Below are 23,472 nucleotides of genomic sequence, written 5' to 3'. Positions count from 1 at the left end.
GGCGCATGTGACAAATACATTTAATGTAGAACCCGTTCCACAGAGGGTTCATACTTATGTAGAACCAAAAATAGTTCTGTGTGTACAGCTGAATAACCCTTTTGGAACCCTTTTTTCTAAGAGTGTAGATCCTATCTACATTACAAAATTTGAAACGTTTTCAAAACGTAATGCCAACACATGTCATAACGGTTTTGGACCATGCATACAACGCAAACGTTGCTAGGTTTTGGCCTTTCTAGGGAGTTTTTCCTAGCCACCGTGCTTCTACACCTGCATTGCTTGCTGTTTTAGGCTGGGTTTCTGTACAGCACTTTGAGATATCAGCTGATGTAAGAAGGGCTACATAAATACATTTGATTTGATCTTATCTTGTCTTCAATTCATCTGATTGCTTACGACTCAATCTTCATATGATAGCATGCCTGACACTGTGTCACTCTTGAACTGAGGGTGTTATGCAGAGTAAAAAAAGGTACAGTAACACTTTGAGCTGTTTTTAACTTGTCGGCATTTGTTTTGAGTGTATCACCTTACTTATCTGCCCCAGTGTCAACCCGGCGCCTCTACTTACCAAGCCAACGTTTGACAAGCAGAGACAGACTAAAATCTACATGAATATAATATACAATAACATACCGTATATAATTAGGATTTAAGCGATAGAACAATGGGTTTCTACCCCCACCCATGTTGCAGCCTTATGTTACAGTGTTGCTTTTCATCCTTCCCTCTAATCAGGGACTTGATTCAGCCCGCGACACCAGGGTAGTGGACTCGCTAGCCAAGGTGAGTGGACCATCTCCTCAATCAATTACAGTAATATTAGGAAATGGTAACCACAACATTATGCCATGGTGCCTGAAGTAACAAACCTAAGTAAATGTGTGCAGTATAGGCCTTCACTCCTAAGAGGAGGGAAGAGGATAATAATGTGTGTGGTGAGTGTGCGTATATGTGTGTGTGCCCTCAGCAAAAATCCTAATGCATAATGCATATGCTTAATCTACAGTCAAGAAGTCTAAAACGCATTGCAATAGCATTTTTGATTGTCACATGGGAGATTTCAAAGCGAAATCTCTGAACCAAAATCGAAATATAAGTACACCACTGAGCAATTTACTGTAAATCAGTATGTGAACAAAGGTGTCTTGATAGCTTTCATAGGGCAGAAGAGAATTCTGCTGAGAATAGAAAAAGTCATTTCCTATGACTCATCCATTGTATACAGGAGGGGTACATTCACAATTTCATAAATGACTAATATCCCTGAGAAGTTTAAATCAGTCTTTATGCATGCTGCAAGTTTGCACTGGCAAGAGGGGCAAAACACCCAAATTAATACTATAGAATATCACTCTGCTTTGCATACTGATTTCACGCACGTCACTTGTGGTTCAACTGAATTCTTCAAAAGCCTCTGCAGAACAGACTGTTGCCAGACAGTTCCCTAAAGCAATTAGCGAACAACAAGCATTTTAAATTCAAGCGCCTGAATGACATCTCACTCGCAATAGCAGAGAACGACAGTAAGTAAAATTGTCTGAAAAGCTGGTCTCATGCAGTGTTCTAAAATGTATCAATAACACCATGTATTACTATAAAGTAAGCACTTTATGGTTTGTAATATTTCTGTCTCACTTTGTTTCTTTACATCATGCTCAGAAATAGATTAGCCACAGACAGGAGTGTGTTTGATATTTAGATACTTCACTGTCCTTCACTTATTTCTGAATGATGTGCAATCAAAATGATCAAAATGCTAAGCGAGGACTTTTCTAAATGTCATGACACATTGTTTTGTGTTATTTCCGTCAGATTGACTGCAAGTGATAAGAAATGATAAAACAAGGAGGATGTGTTCTTGCCTAACAATGTGCAATGATATGCAAGTCTAGAGAAAATATAGAATTTGTGAAGCATTGACTATCTACAAGCAGGAGACTGTGAGAAACGGAGCATACATTTCTATATAGGCCTGCCAATATTACACAATGACATAGGTTGAATAGCTGTGTATTATTTCCCTGACTATGTTACTTTCCTCTTCCTTCTCCTTTCAGATGCCAATTATAGGTGACTTGGTGACTTCACCAATGGAGGTAAACAACTTATACATTTTTTACTACAATTTTTTAAACAATTTGTGTAAAAGATTGTGTGTGTGTTATATTTGTATGAAATAGCAATTTTTCACATCAAATTTGTATTATTTTAACTCTTAACTGTTTCAAGTGATAAATTACATACATATATATAATTTTTTTGTCGCTCTTATGAAATAAAATATTGGAGACCCCTGGTCTATATACTGTGTTTTCAGCTCGTATCATTTACTCGCACAATTGGTCCACATGTCCAACAAGCTACAGTATGCTGTCCTGTCTCATTCACAGGTGTATGACTATGACTCCAGCTTCACCCCAACGGCTGGTGAGGACAATCCGGAAGACTTTATGTGTGACAAATCTCCCGTCAGGGCATTCCGAGGCCAGTACGAACCGCCTCTCTACTGGACCATCATCATCCTGGGCGGCCTGGGCAACCTGACCGTGGTTTGGATCTACCTGCACTTCCGCCAGCGTCTCAAGACCATGACCGATGTCTACCTGTTGAACCTAGCTGTGGCCGACCTCTTCTTCCTGGGCACTCTGCCCCTCTGGGCCGTGGAGGCCACCCAGGGATGGAGCTTCGGCTCGGGCATCTGCAAGGTCACCTTGGCCCTCTACAAGATCAACTTCTTCAGCAGCATGCTGCTGCTCACCTGCATCAGCGTTGATCGCTACGTGGTCATCGTCCAGACCACCATGGCCCAGAACTCCAAGAGACAGCGCCTGAGCTGCAGCAAGTTGGTGTGCGCCTGCGTCTGGCTACTGGCCATGGCGTTGGCCCTGCCTGAGTTCATGTTCGCCAACGTCAAGGAGCTGGAGGGCCGGGGCTACTGCACCATGGTCTACTGGAGCAACCAGGACAACTGCACCAAGATCCTGGTCCTGGCGCTTCAGATCTGCATGGGCTTCTGCCTGCCCCTGCTGGTCATGGTGTTCTGCTATGCCGGCATCATCCGCACCCTTCTCAAAACCCGCAGCTTCCAGAAACACAAGGCGTTGCGCGTGATCCTGGTGGTGGTGGCTGTGTTTGTCCTCTCCCAGTTGCCGTACAACAGCGTGCTGGTGATGGAGGCCACCCAGGCGGCCAACAGCACTGAGACAGACTGCAGTGCGGCAAAGCGGTTCGACGTGGTCGGCCAGGTGCTGAAGAGCCTGTCTTACACGCACGCCTGCCTCAATCCCTTCCTGTATGTGTTTGTGGGGGTACGTTTCCGCAGAGATATCCTCAAGCTTCTCCGCATCTACCACTGCTGGCCGGCCAAGGGGAAACTCAGCAAGATCCAGGGAGGCCCCGGGCGCTCCTCAGTCATGTCCGACACGGACACCACACAAGCACTCTCGCTTTGAACGCACGGTCATAGAACAACCTTTCACTTGCGACCAGAAGTCCCTCATAATAATTGAGGTCTGTACAAACGTGTTTGCGTACATGCGCTCTATTCCATGATGCAGAGGTTGTAGTGTTTTTTTCCCCCGGTTGCCCACTCTTGCATTAGACTTTGACTTCTTTGGTTATCGGACCATTGCTGAGGCTGTGACATGGGGAAGGAAGAGGTCCCTTTCTGAGAGCTGGGGGAATGTCGACAAAGACCTCTTGGCTCTTGGGTACATTGCTAGAAGCATTGGTTATGATGAGACTTTTCTTTGGCTGGTCCAAAGACCTTCTCATTTTTCCTAGTGACTTCTCAATTTTGCTGGATGGACATTCACAGTCTGGTTGGGGGTTTATGTTTGACGATGCCAGGGATTGGAAAAGAGCTATCCATGACAACATTGGTCCGGTACTGGTCTATTGTATTTGCAGTGGTCTATAATGTTCTGCCAATTCAGCCATGTTGTTTTCGTGTCTTGTTTTGCATTTGTTTAGAAAGCAGAGAGATGGGAAAGAGAAGACACCTCTTTTCTTTGCAATTTGTGACAGCATGGGCAGCGCCATTGTGGACTATCTCTATTTTAAAGTTTATTAGCAGTTTGTAAACAAACGTAAAAGATGCATACCATCACCTACTGTGCTGGATTGTGTAGTCTGAAAACGTGCAAAGCGCTGCCGCTTTTTGGCAAGTGTACCCTCTACCAGTCTCTATGTTATGGATATTATTTGTATCAATTTCTTTGTCAGGAGCATATCAATGAACTGATCAATTCTTTGAAATAATTTCTAAGTAGGAAAGACCATATTTGTGATGAGTATGTTAAGCATTCACAGTGAGAGTGAAATTGTCATAAACAAAAAGTTGTATAAAATGCCTATGATTGAGACTGCCCTGTTCGCAATGACAATTCTCAACATAATCATTGTAAATGTTTATTTATGTCTTTAAAAAAAAAAGGTCACTGTTGTTGTGCCTCAAATGTGCATGAAGAAATAAACATATATTGTCACTCCCAAATGCACAAATACATGGACTCGTGCACAGACACACTTCCCACCAACAGATTGTTTTTGTTGCTGTCATTGACTCCATCTAGTGGCCAAATAGGGAAGCAGCAACCTGGTTTTCCAACAGACTTGTCTAATAGATGAATGCGCAATCTTTTCCCTCCCCACGATTTATTTCCTATGAGATGAAGAAAAACACATGTCGCTCAAAATGAGTCAACAAGTCATAGCTTGATTGAGCCAAATGTCTTTTGGCTAATTGATCAAATTATCAAAATGATTTCATACCCAAAACTGTGCTTGGTTTTCCATCTGAAGGAGTGACCTATCAACAATCAATCCCATTCTCTCAGCCTGCTGTACTTTTGTACACAAGGGGGCACTCCAAAGCTTCCAAGTACTAAGACGGACAAAGGATTAGAAGGTCAAGATTTCCATAGATACAATACCTCCAAATATGTCACCGCTTGAATTAAGTCATAAAGGAGGAGGATTCGGAGACTATAGTACAATATCTGCGCGTAAATCAGAAACATGCAGGTAAAATTCTCCAGACTATACAATCGCTTCTTAAAGTCCAAATCTGAATCTACACTATACATAAAGGACAAATGGGAACGGGAGGGTAATATGGTCATTTCTGTGGAGTGGGGGACCTTGTGCCAATCACAATGGAAATCAACAAGCTCATTGACTTTGAGGGAATTTGGAAGGAAACTCCTCTGCAGAAAAGACATCGGTGTTACAGAACAGAGTGTTGGAGCAACAATTACCACATATTTTGGGAATGCCTTAATCTTGTAACAACAACACCCTGTTCAAATATTAATAGTTACTGTAAAAGGGGGGACATTTTTTTAAATCGTCGGGATTTACCGAATTATTAAGACCTTTGATCTTTTTGACTCACTGAATGTTTTAACTTTTGTGTTTCAACTTTTACCGTGCTCTTTAACTTTATACTTTTCATTGTCGACCTCTTACATATTCGCACTTAATTATGGCGGCAACTATGTACATTCTACGAATGGACTTGTCGGTGTGGCGTGGCCTTGAGGGTTGAGTTGCATGACTAGACTTCTAGTCATCTTGCCCGAGAGAGATTTACATGGTTATCAAAACATCAAGCCAGGGTAAGCGCCTACACGAAACACAGCCCTTATTTTAAGTGTTTCTAAAATTAATGGAGGAAAAATGATTGGAACCATTTCCCTGTTTGAAAGCTACGTTTTATGGGTATTATGACACCTCCACTGTGGGGCTCTATTGGAATCTATTTCTTAATGCCATTTAGAACGTATTGGCATGTATTTACAATTACTTCAAATACATATTGTTGGAAGTATTTGAAAGATAGTATTTTCAAATAAATATTTTAAAAATTGGATGTATTTGAAAATAGTTGTGAATGTACTTAGTAGTTTCATTTGAAATAACAAACGACTTAACATGTAAAGGCCTCATTTCACTTTTTAATAAAAAAATATAGCTTATACTTTACATTGGTGTCTCATGAAAGAGAACAAGAAGCCATTTTCTTTTTAAAAAACTACATGGTTTCAAAAAGCTTGTCAGACATTGAGCAGTGATGTAGTCTGATCAAATAAAATTGTATTTGTCACATAATTCGTAAGCAACAGGCACGGCAAGTGGTACCGGAGCGCCAAGTCTAGGTCCAAGAGGCTTCTAAACAGCTTCTACCCCCAAGCCATGAGGCTGCTGAACATCTAATCAAATGAATACCCAGACTACTTGCATTGCTCCCCATATGTATATATTGCCTCAATTACCTTGACTAACCAGTGCCACCGCACAATGACTCTGTACCGGTACCCCCTGTATTTTGCCTCGCTATTGTTATTTTACTGCTAATCTTTAATTATTTGTTACTTTCTTTTTTGGGGGGTATTTTTCTTAAAACTGCATTGTTGGTTAAGGGCTTGCAAGTAAGCATTTCACTGTAAGGTCTACCTACACCTGTTGTATTCGGCACATGTGACAAATAAAATTTGATTTATGTGGACTAACAGTGAAATGCTTACAGGTCCTTCCCAACAATGCAGAGAGAAAAAAAATAGAGAAATAATAGAAAAGTCAAACGAGTAATAATAAAAGTAATAGATACACAATGAGAAAGATAACTCGGCTATATACAAGGGGTACCAGTACCGAGTCGTTGTGCAGGGGTATGAGGTAATTGAGGTAGATATGTACATACTGTATAATTAGGAATAAATTCACAACTAGTAAATAGTAGCAGCAGCATACGTGATGAGTAAAAAAAGTTTGTGCAAAACGGGTCAATGCAGATAGTTAACCAAATAGCTACCCGGACTATGTAAAGCTGCAAAATATAACTTTTTGGCAGACTGACCAAATTCACATAGAAATGCGAGTTATAGATCTGTCATTCTCATTGAAAGCAAGCCTAGCTTGGCATCTGAAAGAAATTAGTGGGATCGGCACAAAAGCCCTCACTGGATAACCAACGTATCCTAACATGGATTTATTAGGTAAAGACTGCTTCAAAACTCAAAAGCACAGATAATGTCTTCTATTTCACAACGCTCGCCACCAGTTCTGTGTCGGACCAAACAGTGGGTGTCACAGACACAGGGAATTTAAATATGGATCAGCCAAAAGTCAGGTATCCACTTTCTCCAAAAATGTCACTCCCACTTGGCCCGGGGCAAGGGTCGGAGGTCTTCACAACACCTGCCACCACAGGTAATTCATCCTCTCTCCTCAGGTTCAATTTTTGACCTATCAGTGACAGTAGAATACAGGTTATACTTGGCGCCATTCATCCTCAACACACACCTTCCCACTGCACTCAACTCTTCTTCCTCTCTGTCCATAACCACATCTATCCGTTCACCATGCTCTTGCCGTGTCTTATTCCTTACAATTTATTTTTTTAATGTTTTGCCATGTACAACTGTGTTATTCAATGCATTTCTATGGGCTCTAGCATTAAAAGGCACATTTTTTTCTTCCATTATACCTACAGGGGTCTGAAATTTTTTAAATCAAATGGCAAAATTATCAATTTTATGAACATCTTAAAACAATTCCATGTTAGCTTAGTAGATATTGCGATCTAAGGGCTTACACCTAAGCAGACAGGCTAAGTCAGGATTTTTGTGACAGTATGTCATTATGGCTACATGATTATGTAGGCTTTGACAGTGTCCAAGTCAGCTATTACCAAAGATATTTTACTGATCATCAGATAGGCACGGACTATACCAAATATTTTTCACATACATGTTTATTATATTAAAACACACGTGAAAGTGAATACAAGTTATGTTCTCAACAGCAGACAAAATATACATAGATGTTTTATCATATATTGGAAAAAGTGGTGTCCAATTATTTGGGTTGGATTACACGAATACAGTTAAGTACACGGACAAAAGTGTTACGCATGTTTTAATACATTTCTGTTTTAAAATGTTTCTGAGAAATATCCACAGGGCCCATTGTTGAACATCTCTCTGGCCTTGAGTCTTACATGGCCACCAAAGCAGAAAAAGGAGACTGATGAAACCAAGACAGGGAAAATAAGTTCTGACTTACCCTGAAAAATAAACACAAAATTGCAATGTTAACACCGTGATATGAATCTGGCCATATTTATCAATAACAAGAAAAAGTATTACCTTATTGTTGATGGTCACTTTGGCATAGATTTAGCCAAATTGTAACACATGTTCAATCTAAATGACCTAATACGATTGCCATCTATTTGGCTTTGCTCAGAATCCATAAGCAAAGCATTGAGTTCATGAACAAATCTCAAACGTCTATAATGGGTCCAAAATATCACCCAATGTGTCCAATACTGGCTCATTATGGTAACTACAGTAGTTTCTGCTAACATGTTTGAAAAAGAACAGCAAATCAGATCATGACATCATGATTATTAAAGGTTGACTTATCAAAATTACATCACACACAGCAGGGCTTCTTTCTGCTCACAGAAAACATTGGCTCTTCCCAATCTGCACCCTCCCTTGAGCCTAGCCCAGATTGGGAAAAGCCTCAATTAGCAATCTCAGAAGAGATTTGCCCCGCTTTGTATGATTGTCATATTGATGAGTCCACCTTTACAAATACAGTAACTATCTCCAGAACAGAAACCTTTGTCCAGATGAGGTTCCTTGTGAGTTTCTTCTCTAAAGTGGCAGCACCTAGAATATATAGAGAACACATGAAAAAGTATCTTGGTTCAACTTTAACACAGTTACAAGACACCTGAAGCCTTGCTTGTAGCAATCTGGAACTAGTTTAGAGCAATATGATTAACCAAACATCCACAGTCAGGTATATGAGCAGCTTGGAATGATACTTTTAACCAGATAGAGTATATGTCATGTGTAGAAAAGGAAGGAGGCCTTAAAAGTATTGTGCGAGAAAACGTATAGAAACACACTTTTAATGTATGTTATTATGAGTGTCTATTATAAATGCCTTTCATAAAATAGTAAGTGAAAGTGATTCCCCATCTTGTCTTTTCTATCACCCCAGTGTTGTTTGCTTTTTGTATCTACCCATGCCATCAAAAATGACCTTGATAAGTGGCTTTGTGGAGGTTTTGTCTCTCTGAAAGTGGAGCCCAGGCTGGAGAAGGTGCTGGACTCTGTCTCGCTCTCAGCCACCACAGGAAACATCATTGTTGGGAAAAACATCACAAACATCAGTTAGTGTCAGTAAAAAAAAAGCACACAAAAATATATATTTTTTTGTGTTGTCTTTTGCTTATTTGGTTTGAAACAAAATTTAGCATACAAGTGCCAAATCCTAATTTGAGATCTGTGTTGGGATTCCAGCTTAAAGCTGCACAAAAATCTGATGAAATCGAAAGTATTCTAGTTATGGTTTGTGGATTAGTTTTAAAAATACAGAATTTCAGTTAATTGTTAAACACTTAAACGGGCCTGAACATTGGCATGTGTATGTAGGGAAGACATTTGTGGAAAAGGCATAAATTCTCCATCAGCTACACATGTGGGCTCTTTTATTTCTGTTTTGCTCCTATAAGAACATTAAAATATATAACACAAAATAAAGTAGAGGCAATTACCGCTCACAACAAGCAGACTCAAAGCTCAGAGAAGAAATATCCCTGTATCAAAAGACAACATGGTCATACAAAACATGAAAACCAATGATAGAGGGAAACAAAACACTTAAATACCCTTCTTATTTAGAGGAACATGCCTAAAATAATTGCAACACACAATTTTCAATACGTAGCAAGACTGCTATCCTCACATGCAGTTTCTAACATTATATCAAGGGAACACATGAAAAACAAAAGGCATTCGTTACAGGAGAGCAAGAAATTCTGAGCTGTTCCATTAAGATAAGTACACTGAAGGTGCTCTTGTCCATCATAGCTTGTTGGATACAGCCCCCCCATACCCGACCCAACTTCCTCTCTACAATTTGGGTGCGTGACTTGATTAAGTTTACTTTTATCCAGTTTGTCTTTGACATATTTTTAAACAACAACATGTAAACCATGTCTATGGGGGCATCTGGCTAAAACAATGTGTACAACATTAAAATATATTTAAAAAAATTAATAAAGAGGTAATAACCAGGTGAAGTTGATGGGCGTTTTGTTTTTTGGAGGAGGGGGTTAGCTTACCTTCAATGTACTGAAAGTGGTATACAATCTGCTTTAAACATGAGGGGCCATCCCTGCAGGTGGGCTCAAGTAGGACGCAAGGACCCCCAACCGTTTGGGTTTTCGGCACTGACAGACCTACAGGCAGCGGCAGAACGGGCATGCGGACCAGGGCCTGCACAGACACCAGGGTGGGGGAGCGCTCTGGGTTTTCAATACCTGGGGGAGACGTGGATATAAATAGCATTTACGCTAGCCCTGCACCACAATACAACACACAGCATGACAGGTAATAACAGCACAGAATAATAGTAAGTCAAAGGAGCTGCCAAGTCTGCAAGACTTCAATCTATAGACTGTACAAACATCCCATTCAAAAGGTTTAGGGCATTGGGTTACGAACAATTGGGTTGCGACCAATCAAACAAAGCCCAAGTTAAATAACTGTGATCATTATCTGGACCCCCTCCCTGCTCGTCACAGCCTTGGCAACTCATGAATGACAGTAAACTCCCAACAACCAGAATTACATTTTTTACAGCTACAATATCATCCACCTTCAGTCACCTGCAAGGGGCCAATCAAAAACTGAAAATCCAAGTGGATGAAACTCAAACTCTTTTTGAGTGGCTTACTGTCCATGAGATAGTTATGCGTCATTATAAGCTTTTTATCTGACTTGCAGTTAGGCGGAGATGGAAAATGTCGTAAAGCAGGCATTCTGCTTGGAGCCCTACTATGGTTTAGGGATGTGACAAATGGAAAATATTTCTTAACGTTTAAACTGCCATAAAAAAAAAAAATGTCCCCCGTTAAAACGATAACATTTAACAAAATTCCATGTCAAATCATATTGCATGGTATGACCGCTAGGGGGCAATTAAGTATTACCGTAGGCGGCATCTGGAATCTGCTTCTGCAGGTGAAATTACGATCCGACCGCTCTCTCTACACACATGCATGCTGAGCACCCAAGCTCCCATTAGGCCTTAAAGGTCTAATGCAGCCATTTTTATCTCAATATCAAATAATTTCTGGGTAACAATTACCGTGATTGTTTTCAATTAAAATGGTCAAAAAGAAACAAAAATAGCTTCTTAGCCAAGAGCAATTTCACAAGCAAGAATTTTGCTAGGGCTGTCTGGGAGTGGTCTTAATGGGGAAGGGAAAACTGAAAACTAGCCGTTATTGAAAGCGAGGTTTGGAACTCTTTCTCATTGGTCTTAACTATTTTCCCGCCCAGTGATGTCACCAGGCAGGCCAAAACTTCATCCCACCAAAACAGGCTGAAATTTCAGGCTGTCTTCTCAAACAGCTCTTACACTAAAAGGGCATTATCATCATTTTCACAATTTCATAGTATTAATGCCTATAAAAACGTATCAAACTGATGGGATACACAAACGAAACTGTAGACAAGCTACATTCCTTGCCGAATCACGACAGCTTTATCACAAATTCAAAATGAACTGGTTGATTAACGTAGGGAAATGTGTTCCAGCCACGCGCTGCAAATTTGGAATAACTGCAGTGCTATTTTAGGATTTTTTGTGAACTGCTATAGTGTGCCATTTAGAATAGGTTACAACCCCTCCTAAATCTAGGCAGGTTCCACAATAAAATAGGAAACAAAAACATTTTGATGAAGGCAAATTGTGTATTCAATAGTCTAGGGGCCTACTTTATTTCATGATTAACAAAAGCCTGCCCACCAAGTTTAAGCGCACAAATCAAACACAGGGCAAAAGAAATCGCGCTAAATACAGGTATTTACTGGTTAAAAAAGGGAATCATTTTTGCTTTCTAATGCTGTTAGCTATATGTCTCAACTCCCATTACAAAAGGAATTAACACCCTGTTGAAATGGGAGTAAACTGTAAAATTTATGAGAAAGACGCACCCGTTTCAGTAGCGTGAGTCGAGGCTCAAATGGCGTTTGCAGTTCTTCATTTAACAAATTACCTCACGACTCAAATAGTCCATTGAAAACAGATGCATACCAACTGTAATCTGCACTTTTTTTCAAACTGTTAACGACGACGTGCGGATGCATATCCCCTCTTACTAACGCTACAGCATTGTTGTGTTAGGTAGGCCTATTCCCTTCATGATGATCAGGACCTGTTAGTGGTCGTTTTGTGATAACTGCACTGGGATTTACATTTTGTAGAAGAAAAAAAACAACAGTTTCAGTTTTTTCCTTAACGTTAAGGATTCAATTTCGATTAAACATTTAAAACGTTCACACCCCTACTATGGTTATATAATACAAGCCATTAGATCAATGTAAAACGGGAGAGCATGTGTGTGTTGTTCAAACAGGGGAAGAAAGATAATACTACTTCCTCTCCATCAGCAGAGTCTGCCAGCTCAAATAAATCAATTTCTTGGGCTGGGGTGGGGTCCAACCATAGTCAAACTAGGGACTCAGTAATAGCTTCTGCATGTGTCAATCAATCAATGCATGACTGAGTGGTACAGTAAGAGATGCTCAGAAGATCTTCTCCTGGATGTAGGGGTGCTGCAGGGCCTGGTTGATGCTGATCCTCTTGGCCGGGTCCAGCATAAGGGTCAGGTCCAGCAGGTCCTTGAGCTGGGCAACCTTCTTGCGCTGGTCCTCAGGGAGACGCTGGCAGCCCACCATGTCAGCCAGCAGCTCCTTGGTGGGGTTGATGGTGCTCATCACTGTCACCTTCTCCTGTGGATAGGTGGGACAGAAGAAGGACAGAGGTGGTACAGGGGGATGGAGAGAGGAGTCAGGATGAGAAGCGGAACAGATATGAGTGTGCGGGTTGGGTGGGGCGAAAGGGATCAGTGTCGAGAAAGAACCAGGGAGGAAAACAAACCATGTCATAAGACAGCGAGAGAAAAGAAAGGAGTGGGGAAAAATAAAAAATTGGCATAGAGATGTAGAGGGGGTGATTGGAATAGCAGGAAAAGGAGAATGAACAATGGGCTTAGCTAACTTTGCACAAAATGGAAATATACTGAACAAAAATATAAAGGCATCATTGGAGTGTTGGTCCCATGTTTCATGAGATGAAATAAAAGATACCAGAAATGTTCCATACACACAAATGTTGTACACCATTATTATTATTATTTTTTTTAAATATCCCTGTTACTGAGCATTTCTCCTTTGCCAAGATAATCCATTCACCTGACAGTTGTGGCATATCAAGAAGCTGATTAAACAGTATGATCATTACACAGGTGCACCTTATGCTAGGGACAGACAAAAGGCCACTAAAATGTGCCATTTTGTCACACAACACAATGCCATAGATGTCTCAAGTTGAGGGAGCGTGCAATTGGCAAGCTGTCTGCAAGAATGTCCACCAGAGCTGTTGCCAGAAAATGGAATGTTAATTTCTCCACCATAAGCCGCTTCCAACGTTGTTTTAGATAATTTGGCAGTATATCCAACTGGCCTCACAACCGCAGACCACGGGCCTACCCAGGGCTGCGCCCTTTCCCAGTCATTAGGGCCTAATCAATTTATTTCAATTGACTGATATCCTTATATAAACTGTAACTCCGTAAATTCTTTGAAATCATTGCATGTTGCGTTTATATTTTTGTTCAGTGTAAGATCAGTTGACTGATACTGATACCAGAGGGGTTTTCATGCAAACATTCCCACTCAGACAATATGAGACAACAACCTACCCTTTCAGTGACTTTGTCTACTTCTGTGTACAGGAAGTTGAGGTTCTGGTCAAAGTGCTGGTCCTTGAACACGCCTTTCCTGATCATCTGTGAAGGGGTAGAAGATATCATTTCAAATTGATCCATCCAGGAAGTAACCAGAAACTCAGATTTTAAGTTTCCTCATTGATATTTCAGAATTCTTATTTCACTTCTGAATAAATAGTTTTTCTTTCTGTACATTTCCAGTAGTAGGGGGAAGGGTGTGTTTCTGGATGGACCCTACAGTACAGTTGGTCTCACCTTGTTGGGCATCTTGCCCTTGATGTCCATGGCGAGCTTAATCATGTGGTTGTTGGTTTTCCCTGGGAAAAGTATCTTGCCCGTGTACAGCTCATACAGAGTGCAGCCAACGGACCACATGTCGATCGCATAGTCGTAAGGCTTCCCGATGACTGCAAGGAAAGATGTAGGATTTAGGGGACTTTGACAAACCATGGCAAATGAGTTTGTTTGATCAGTGATGTGCTCATAAGGGCACACCTTTTCAAAAATATTCAAAATAAATCGGTTTTCTTCCGTTTGGTGCCTACTAAACACGACAGTTGTACATTTTCCATACAAGTTAAGACCTACAGAGGTGGTCACCAACTGGTTTTGGAGAGCTACTGGATGCACTAATTCAACTAATCAAGGACTTGATGAGAGGTGATTAGTTGAATGTAGTTTGTGCTGGGATGGAGCAAAAGCGTGCACACTAAGTATAGTAGCACTTCAGGTCAAGGGTTGGTGATAAAAAGTTGAGTGAGAGGATTCATTCTAAACCAATCCAGAGAAGAGAAGAAAATACAAAAGAACAGAGGAGAAGAACACAAAAGTGAATAAGAAAAGCGAAGACTCACTAATCTCCGGCGCCCTGTAGAACCGGCTGACCAAGTAGGGCGTGATGTCATTCTCTGCCACGTGCGACGCTGAACCAAAGTCACAGAGCTTGAGGATGGTTTTCGACTCGTTGACCTGTTGAAAACAAACCAATCAAAAAAATATGCCACTCGACCTATGTAAAACTCCAGCCAACATGTTTCAAAAGGTCAATGGTGATGGCAAATCTCCCAGCATTCCCCTTCCACCAAATGCATTTATTGTAGAGTTCAAGCACAATGACAAACCACATGCAAAAGAACTGAGATGCAGAAGTGAATAACCCTATTTCACTATTACGTCACTGTGGAAAAGGAGTGCTGCGTGCCACAGTCAACAGGTCAGTAAATACTAGTCAGCATCTAGTTATTTACTAAACTAAACTCTTAGGCAAGTGATACAATTTTAAACGTACTGTATCTAATTTATAGTCAGAGCATTGACATTGTACAACGGTCATCTCTAGTTAACAGTGTTAACCCCCCCCAAAAGATCACATTGTTCACACAATTAGACTAAACTGAGGTGCACTGGGCCACAGCTGGTCACATGACCGGGCAAAACAGGTCAGGGCAGAGTGCCTTGCTCATATCAGTTATCAGCGCAACTGGGTCATAATGCCAACAAGACAGCATAATGGATCATTCAGAAACATACAACAATATAGCAGATGAGCAAAATGGGTTCAGAAAGAAACAAAGTTGCCTGGAATACACCACCCGATTTACCACAATCAGATTCAAATAAAAAAATGAACAAGTCCACTTACTGTTCTTTAATAGATTTCTCTCAAGCCCTTGACCACATTGACATATGTATGCTATGGGACAAGCTGGAGTCAAATTGGTCTAAATGGTAACATCCTGAAATGCCTTATGATGTATGATAATGTGAACTGTCTAACTGGCTGCCTAACTGACTGGTTACCTGTTGACATTGGAGTGAAACAGGGTTGCATTTTATCACCTATTCTGTTGTCAATGTACATTAATGATCTCACTCTGGCCATCAAAGCTCTAGGAAAAGGTCATAACAATGAATGAGTGTCTACTCTTTTATATACAGATGACATCGTATTGATCTCTGAAACTGAAGATGAGTTAAGATTTTTTTATATATATATTGCTTTTAACTGGTGTGAACAATGGAAAATCAATGTAGACAAAACTAAGGTAGTGCACCTTATTTTCTCCTGTGGTCCTGCCACAGATGTCAGTGAGTATACGTATCTGGGGTTGATTATTAATTCAGTTTTGGATTAAGTACATAGCTAACCATGCAAATTGTGCCCTTGGTGCCGTCATTGTAAAGTGTAAATTGTTTTATTTAACTAGGCAAGTCAGTTAAGAACAAATTCTTATTTACAATGACGGCCTACCCTTGTGCGCCGCCCTATGGTACTCCCAATCATGGCCAGATGTGATACAGCCTGGATTCGAACCAGGAACTGTAGTGACACCTCTTGCACTGAGATGCAGCGCCTTAGACCGCTGGGCCATGGTAAAGGCATGGGTGGCCTACCTTTTAAATGTTTCAGTAAACTGTTTGAATAACTGGTGCTACCTATTATTACCTATGCTGCAGCAGTATGTGGACAGATACATTATACTTGTGTTAATGCTGTTTTTAACCGTGCCTGCAGATGTTACCTTTGTGCTGCTATTCAAGGTGATATGGGCTGGAAAACTCTATGGCATCACTAGTGGCTATGCACTTAAAAACACTTGCAGAGATGTTGCAGTATGCCAAATGAACGTCTATGTTAAAGTGTATTTGTATGGGCTTGTGATGTTGCAAAGAAAAAATGTCAAAGCCAGAGTGTATTCTAGAAATGCCCAAAATGCTTTTGAATCAGCGCTTTTAGGAACACAATGAACTAAAGTGGTACCAACTGATAAACAAACCTGAAAGTAACAAACTGTGCACCTACTGCCTATGTACGTACAGTTTTATCGAAGTAATATCAAAGCTCTTTTGCTAAATTTAGATGTGGAGTGGCCCCTCTCGCCATTGAGACTGGTCGATACACAAACATTCCCTTCGATAAACGTGTATGTACTTCTTGGAACAAGGGTTCTATTGAAACAGAAGCTCATGTCTTGCTTTACTGTGGGTTATAAAACAACATTCGGGATGATGTTTTTAGTCAGCTGTCCAGACAAAATTATAATTAACAGTCTAGATTAAAATAATTTGGGTGACATTTTATCATCAAGTAATAATTTAAATGCCTGCGCCAAAGCCTGCCACATTATCCCACAATGGAGACTTTCTTCATAAGTGCTTAATTGTCCTTTTATCTTCTGTACTCAGTTTTTTGTTTATGCATACATGTGTATAGATGACGTAATGAATTATAGATGACGCCTGTACCATGTTTGATAATGATTGTTAGTCTCAAAACTACATTTGAGTGGTTCACAATGTGATTAAAAACAAACAAATCTGAATTATTGTATCATTGTGGAGTGACACTTAAATACAACTTTCAAAACTAAAACCTGCTTTAAACATGTATTTTTGACTGAGTTTAGTGAAATAGTGTTATTGACTCTCTCTGGGTGCTTTGGTTGGTTAGAGGAGACGCACCAGGATGTTGTCAGGTTTGATATCGGCGTGCAGGATGTTGCAGCGTTTCAGCAGCTTCAGGGCCAGAAAGAGCTGCTGGCTGTAAGAGCGCACCGCCTTGATGTGGAGGCCCACGTCTTTGCCATACTTCTTCAGTACCTCGCGCAGGTTCATACTGAGGAGTAGAGAGAGATGACACTTACAATCTAGAGGTGCATTGTGCAGTGCTACGGCGTAGTGGTAACACTCCCTGGCATATCACATATCCAACTCCCCACTGAAGACCAGGGTTCAATCCCTGTGACCACCCTTCCCATTGTTTTTACCACTTGCCTGTCACCCCACTTCATTTCCTGTTTGCATAAAGTTTTAAAGTAACTGTACAGTGCCCTCTGCTTAATGTGAGTCTGGAAGGAGAGTTTACAGTCTAACCAGACACATAGGTATTTGTAGTTGTCCACATATTCTAAGCCTATGTAGATATTCCATTTAAAATCCAGCTACAATAGTCATTTACAACATTAACAATGTCTACACTGTACTTCTGATCAATTGAATGTTATTTTAATGACCAAAAAAGGTGCTTTTCTTTCAAAAACAAGGACTTTGCTAGGTGACCCCAAACTTTTGAACGGTAGTGTGTGTGTGTGTGTATACAGTTGAAGTCGGAAGTATACATACACCTTAGCCAAATACATTTAAACTCAGTTTTTCACAATTCCTGACATTTAATCCTAGGAAAAATTCCCTGTCTAGGTCAGTTAGGATCACCACTTCATTTTAAGAATGTGAAATGTCAGAATAATAGTAGAGAGAATGATTTTTCAGCTTTTATTTCTTTCATCACATTCCCAGTGGGTTAGAAGTTTACATACACTCAATTAGTATTTGGTAGCATTGCCTTTAAATTGTTTAACTTGGGTCAAACGTTTCTGGTAGCCTTCCACAAGCTTCCCACAATAAGTTGGGTGAATTTGGCCCATTCCTCCTGACAGAGCTGGTGTAACTGAGTCAGGTTTGTAGGCCTCCTTGCTCGCACACGCTTTTTCAGTTCTGCCCACAAATGTTCTATAGGATTGGGGTCAAGGCTTTGTGATGGCCACTCCAATACCTTGACTTTGTTGTCCTTAAGCCATTTTGCCACAACTTTGGAAGTATGCTTGGGGTCATTGTCCATTTGGAAGACCCATTTGCGACCAAGCTTTAACTTCCTGACTGATGTCTTGAGATGTTGCTTCAATATATCCACAATTTTCCTCCCTCATGATGACATCTATTTTGTGAAGTGCACCAGTCCCTCCTGCAGCAAAGCACCCCCTACTACATGATGTTGCCACCCCCGTGCTTCACGGTTGGGATGGTGTTCTTCAGCTTGCAAGCATCCTCCTTTTTCCTCCAAAACGTAACGATGGCCATTATGGCCAAACAGTTCCATTTTTGTTTCATCAGGACATTTCTCCAAAAAGTACAATCTTTGTCCCCATGTGCAGTTGCAAACCATAGTCTGGCTTTTTTAATGGCGGTTTTGGAGCAGTGGCTTCTTCCTTGCTGAGCGGCCTTTCAGGTTATGTTGATATAGGACTCTTTTTACTGTGGATATAGATACTTTTGTACCTGTTTCCTCCAGCATCTTCACAAGGTCCTTTGCTGTTGTTCTGGGATTGATTTGCACTTTTCACACCAAAGTACATCTCTAGGAGACAGAACGCATCTCCTTCCTGAGCGGTATGACGGCTGCGTGGTCTCATGGTGGATACTATTGCATACTATTGTTTGTACAGATGAACGTGGTACCTTCAGGCGTTTGGAAATTGCTCCCAAGGATGAACCAGCAGACTTTCTCAGACGTCAATAAGACCATCTCTTTACTCTAGACTATATGTTCACTTTCTCCAAGATTATTTTTAGGGCAGGGTGCAAAGGCTTCCCAAAATCAGCAGCTGGGGCTTTTATAACCAAAATGTTAAATTGAAACCAAATTACTTTACAAAGAAAGGGAGAACAGACCTATGCGGAGGGGCCCCCACTGCCTATTAGGACTGCCCCTGACCCCCCAAAATTATTGGTAGACCGAGAGTCTGTTCTTTCGACCAATTGATTGGCTGAAATGTTTAAACGTGTAATTTTCCATATACAGCGCATTCAGAAAGTATTCAGACCCCTTGACTTATTCAGCATTTTGTTACGTTACAGCCTTATTCTAAAATGGATTAAATGAAGAAATCCTCAGCAATCTACACACAATACCCCATAATGACAAAGCAAAAATAGGTTTAGAAATTGTAGCTAATTTATTACATATAAAAAATTAAATAACATTTACATAAGTACTCAGACCCTTTACTAAGTACTTTGTTGAAGCACTTTTGGCAGCGATTACAGCATCAAGTCTTCTTGGATATGACGCTACAAGCTTGGCACACCTGTATTTTTACGAGTTTCTCCCATTCTTCTCTGCAGATCCTCTCAAGCTCTGTCAGGTTGGATTGGGAGCGTCGCTGCACAGCTATTTTCAGGTCTCTCCGGAGATGTTCGATCAGTTCAAGTCTGGGCTCTGGCTGGGCCACTCAAGGACATTCAGAGACTTGTCCCGAAGCCACTTCAGCATTGTTTTGGCTGTGTGCTTAGGGTCATTGTCCTGTTGGAAGGTGAACCTTTGCCCCAGTCTGAGGTCCTGAATGCTCTGGAGCAGGTTTTCGTCAAGGATCTAAGTTCATCTCTCCCTCAATCCTGACTAGTCTCTGCTGTCACCACCATGCTTCACCGTAGAGATGGTGCCAGGTTTCCTCCAGATGTGACATTTGGCATTCAGGGCAAAGAGTTCAATCTTGGTTTCATCAGACCAGATAATCTTGTTTCTCATGGTCTGAGTCCTTTAGGTGGCTTTTGGCAAACTCCAAGTGGGCTTTCATGTGCCTTTTACTGAGGAGTGTCTTCCGTCTGGCCACTCTAACAAAGGCCTGATTGGTGGAGTGCTGCAGAGATGGTTGTCCTTCTGGAAGATTTTCCCATCTCCACAGAGGAACTCTGGAGCTCTGTCAGAGTGACCATCGGGTTCTTGGTCAAATCAGTCACATACACATGGTTAGCAGATGTTATTGCGAGTGTAGCGATACAGTGCAGTAATATCTAACAATTCCACAATAACTACCTCATACACAAACGTCTAAGTAAAGCGATGGAAAAAGAGAATACATATAAATATATGGATGAGCGATGACTGAGCGGAGTGCATACATTTTATTACATTTTACATACTGAGACAAGGATATCCCTACCGGCCAAACCCTCCCTAACCCGGACGACGCTATGCCAATTGTGCGTCGCCCCACGGACCTCCCGGTTGCGGCCGGCTGCGACAGAGCCTGGGCGCGAACCCAGAGACTCTGGTGGCGCAGCTAGCACTGCGATGCAGTGCCCTAGACCACTGCGCCACCCGGGAGACCTTCTTCACTGCTGTCCCGTCGATGTGGATACGGGGATGCTCCCTCTGCTGTTTCCCGAAGTCTACGATCATCTCCTTTGTTTTGTTGACGTTGTGTGAGAGGTTGTTTTCCGGACACCACACTGAGTACCCTCACCTCCTCCCTATAGGCTGTCTTGGCTTTGTTGGTGATCAAGTCTACTACTGTTGTGTCGTCTGCAAACTTGATGATTAAGTTGGCGGCATGCATGGCCACGCAGTCATGGGTGAACAGGAGGGGGCTGAGCACGCACCCTTTGGGACCCCAGCAAAGTGGAGATGTTGTTTCCTACCTTCACCACCTGGGGGTGGTCCAGCACCCAGGAAGTCCAGGACCCAATTGTACAGGGCAGGGTTGAGACCCAGGGCCTCAAGCTTAAGGATGAGCTTGGAGGGTACAATGGTGTTGAATGCTGAGCTGTAGTCAATGAACAGCATTCTTCCATTGTTATTCCTCTTGTCCAGATGGGATAGGGCAGTGTATAGTGTGATGGTGATTGCATCGGCTGTGGACCTATTGGGACGGTATGCAAATTGAAGTGGGTCTAGGGTGGCAGGTATGGTTGAGGTGATATAATCCTTGACTAGTCTCTCAAAGCACTTCATGATGACAGAAGTGAGTGCTACGGGCGATAGTCATTTAGTTCAGTTACCTTTGCCTTCTTGGGTACAAGAACAATGGTGGCCATCTTGAAGCATGTGGGGACAGCAGACTGAGATAGTGAGACTGAATATGTCCATAAACACACCAGCCAGCTGGTCTGCGCTTGCTCTGAGGACTGGGCCGGCAGCCTGTTGAGGGTTAACAAGTTTAAATGTCATACTCACATCAGCCACGGAAAAGGAGAGCGCCCAGTCCTTGGTAGCGGGTTGCGTCGGTGGCACTGTATTATCCTCAAAGCGGGCAAAGAAGGTGTTTAGTTTGTCTGGAAGCAAGACGTCGGTGTCCGTGATTGTCTGTAGATCCTGCCACATACATCTCGTGTTTGAGCCGTTGAATTGCCCCTTTGTCCCTATACCGATATTTCGCTTGTTTGATTGCCTTGCAAAGGAAATAACTACACTGTTTGTATTCTGCCATATTCCCAGTCATCTTTCGATGGTTAAATGCGGTGGTTCGCGTTTTCAGTTTTGCGCAAATGCCGCCATCTATCCTGGTTAGGGTAGGTTTTAATAGTCACAGTGGGTACAACATCTTCAATACACTTCCTCACCGCATCAGCGTATAAATCAATATTATTTTGAGGCTACCCGGAACATATCCCAGTCCGTGTGATCAAAACAATCTTGAAGTGTGGATTCCGATTGGTCAGACCAGCGTTGAATAGTTCTTGTCACGGGTACATCCTGTTTGAGTTTCTGCCTATAGGACGGGAGGAGCAAAATGGAGTTGTGGTCAGATTTGTCGAAGGGAGGGCAGAGGAGGCCCTTGTATGCATTGTGGAAGTTAGAGTAGCAGTGATCTAGTGTATTGCCCGCACGAGTGCTACAATCAATATGCTGATAGAATATAGGTAGCCTTGTTCTCAAAATTGCTTTGTTAAAATCCCCAGCTACAATAAATGCAGCCTCAGGATATATGGTTTCCAGTTTGCATAAAGTACAGTGAAGTTCCTTGAGAGCCGTCGTGGTATCGGCTTGGGGGATATACACGGCGGTGACAATAACCAATGAGAATTCTCTTGGGAGATAATATGGTCGGCATTTGATTGTGAGGAATTCTAGGTCAGGTGAACAAAAGGACTTGAGTTCCTGTATGTTGTTACGATTACACCATGAGTCGTTAATCATGAAGCATACGCCCCGCCCTTTTTCCCAGAGAGATGTTTATTTCTGTCGGTGCGACGCATAAAGAATCCCAGTGGCTGTACCGACTCTGACAACATATCCCGAGAGAGCCATGTTTCCATGAAAAAAGAGTATGTTACAATCCCTGATGTCCCTCTGGAAAGCAACCCTTGCCTTAATTTCATCTACCTTGTTATCTAAAGACTAACATTGGCGAGTAATAAACTCGGAAGCGGTGGGTGGTGTGCACGCCTCCGAAGTCTGACCAGAAGGCCGCTCCGTCTATCTCTGTGGCGACGTTTTGGGTCAGCCTCTGGAATCAGATCAAATGCCCTGGATGGTGGTGCAAACAAAGGATCCGCTTCGGCAAAGTCGTATTCCTGGTCGTAATGTTGCTAAGTTGACGTCGCTCTGATATCCAATAGTTCTCCCCGGCTGTAAGAAATAATACATAAAAATACAAAATTCTGCATTGTTTCCTAAGGACTAGAGGCGAGGCGACCCCCTCTGTCAGTGCCATCTTGGTCACCTCCCTGACTAAGGCCCTTCTCCCCCGATTGCTCAGTTTGGCCGGGTGGCCAGCTCTAAGAAGTGTCGTGGTGGTGCCAAATCATGTCCAATGAATTGAATTTACCACAGGGGGACTCCAATCAACTTGTAGAAACATTTCAAGGATGATCAATGGAAACACGATGCACCTGAGCTCAATTTCAAGTCTCAGAGCAAAGGGTCTGAATAATTATGTAAATAAGGTATTTATGAAATTTCCATAAACTGTTTTCCCTTTGTCATTATGGAGTAGTGTGTAGATCAGGTGTGGGCAATTCCAGTCCTCGGGGACCTGACTGGTGTCACACTTTTCCCCCATCCCTAGCAAACACACCTGATTTAAACTAATTGCATTTTTAACTGAAGATCATGATTAGTAGATTATTGGAATCAGGTGTGTTAGCTG

The 23,472-nt window shown here is 41.8% G+C and overlaps 2 protein-coding genes across 3 annotated transcripts in view; one reads left to right on the top strand and one right to left on the bottom strand.

Annotated features, from left to right (window-relative positions):
* Positions 1-1,448: 1,448 nt before the first annotated feature.
* On the top strand, positions 1,449-4,456 carry ccr9a (chemokine (C-C motif) receptor 9a). Its single transcript, XM_039003315.1, has 3 exons — positions 1,449-1,529; positions 2,064-2,102; positions 2,397-4,456. The coding sequence occupies exons 2-3, from the start codon at positions 2,064-2,066 to the stop codon at positions 3,456-3,458; spliced, it is 1,101 nt and encodes a 366-aa protein (XP_038859243.1). The 5' UTR covers positions 1,449-1,529; the 3' UTR covers positions 3,459-4,456.
* Positions 4,457-11,245: 6,789 nt separating this feature from the next.
* The window catches only part of LOC120055700 (serine/threonine-protein kinase PRP4 homolog), a 30,377-nt gene continuing 18,150 nt past the window's right edge, over positions 11,246-23,472 (bottom strand). The window contains exons 11-15 of one of the 2 annotated variants that reach the window (XM_039003603.1): positions 17,288-17,441; positions 14,680-14,794; positions 14,081-14,232; positions 13,799-13,885; positions 11,246-12,827 (exon numbers count right to left, since the gene is read on the bottom strand). In XM_039003603.1, the coding sequence (XP_038859531.1) occupies positions 12,621-12,827; positions 13,799-13,885; positions 14,081-14,232; positions 14,680-14,794; positions 17,288-17,441 (715 nt within the window). In that variant the 3' untranslated portion in view covers positions 11,246-12,620. Of the gene's footprint in view, positions 12,828-13,798; positions 13,886-14,080; positions 14,233-14,679; positions 14,795-17,287; positions 17,442-23,472 lie in introns of those variants that run through there. The other variant, XM_039003604.1, reaches the window with a different exon arrangement.

The sequence above is a fragment of the Salvelinus namaycush genome, chromosome 11 (genome assembly GCF_016432855.1).
Source record: "Salvelinus namaycush isolate Seneca chromosome 11, SaNama_1.0, whole genome shotgun sequence".
Classification (NCBI taxonomy): domain Eukaryota; kingdom Metazoa; phylum Chordata; class Actinopteri; order Salmoniformes; family Salmonidae; genus Salvelinus; species Salvelinus namaycush.
Note: the sequence above shows the minus strand (reverse complement) of the source record. Positions and strands in the feature narration are given on the sequence as shown.

What these genes read in the sequence shown, in the direction of transcription:
- ccr9a (XM_039003315.1), top strand. Translation starts at nt 2,064, where the DNA reads ATGCCAATTATAGGTGACTTGGTGACTTCACCAATGGAG. An exon ending in TGGTGACTTCACCAATGGAG is followed by an intron (nt 2,103 to 2,396) that starts GTAAACAACTTA and finishes TCTCATTCACAG; the next exon opens with GTGTATGACTATGACTCCAG.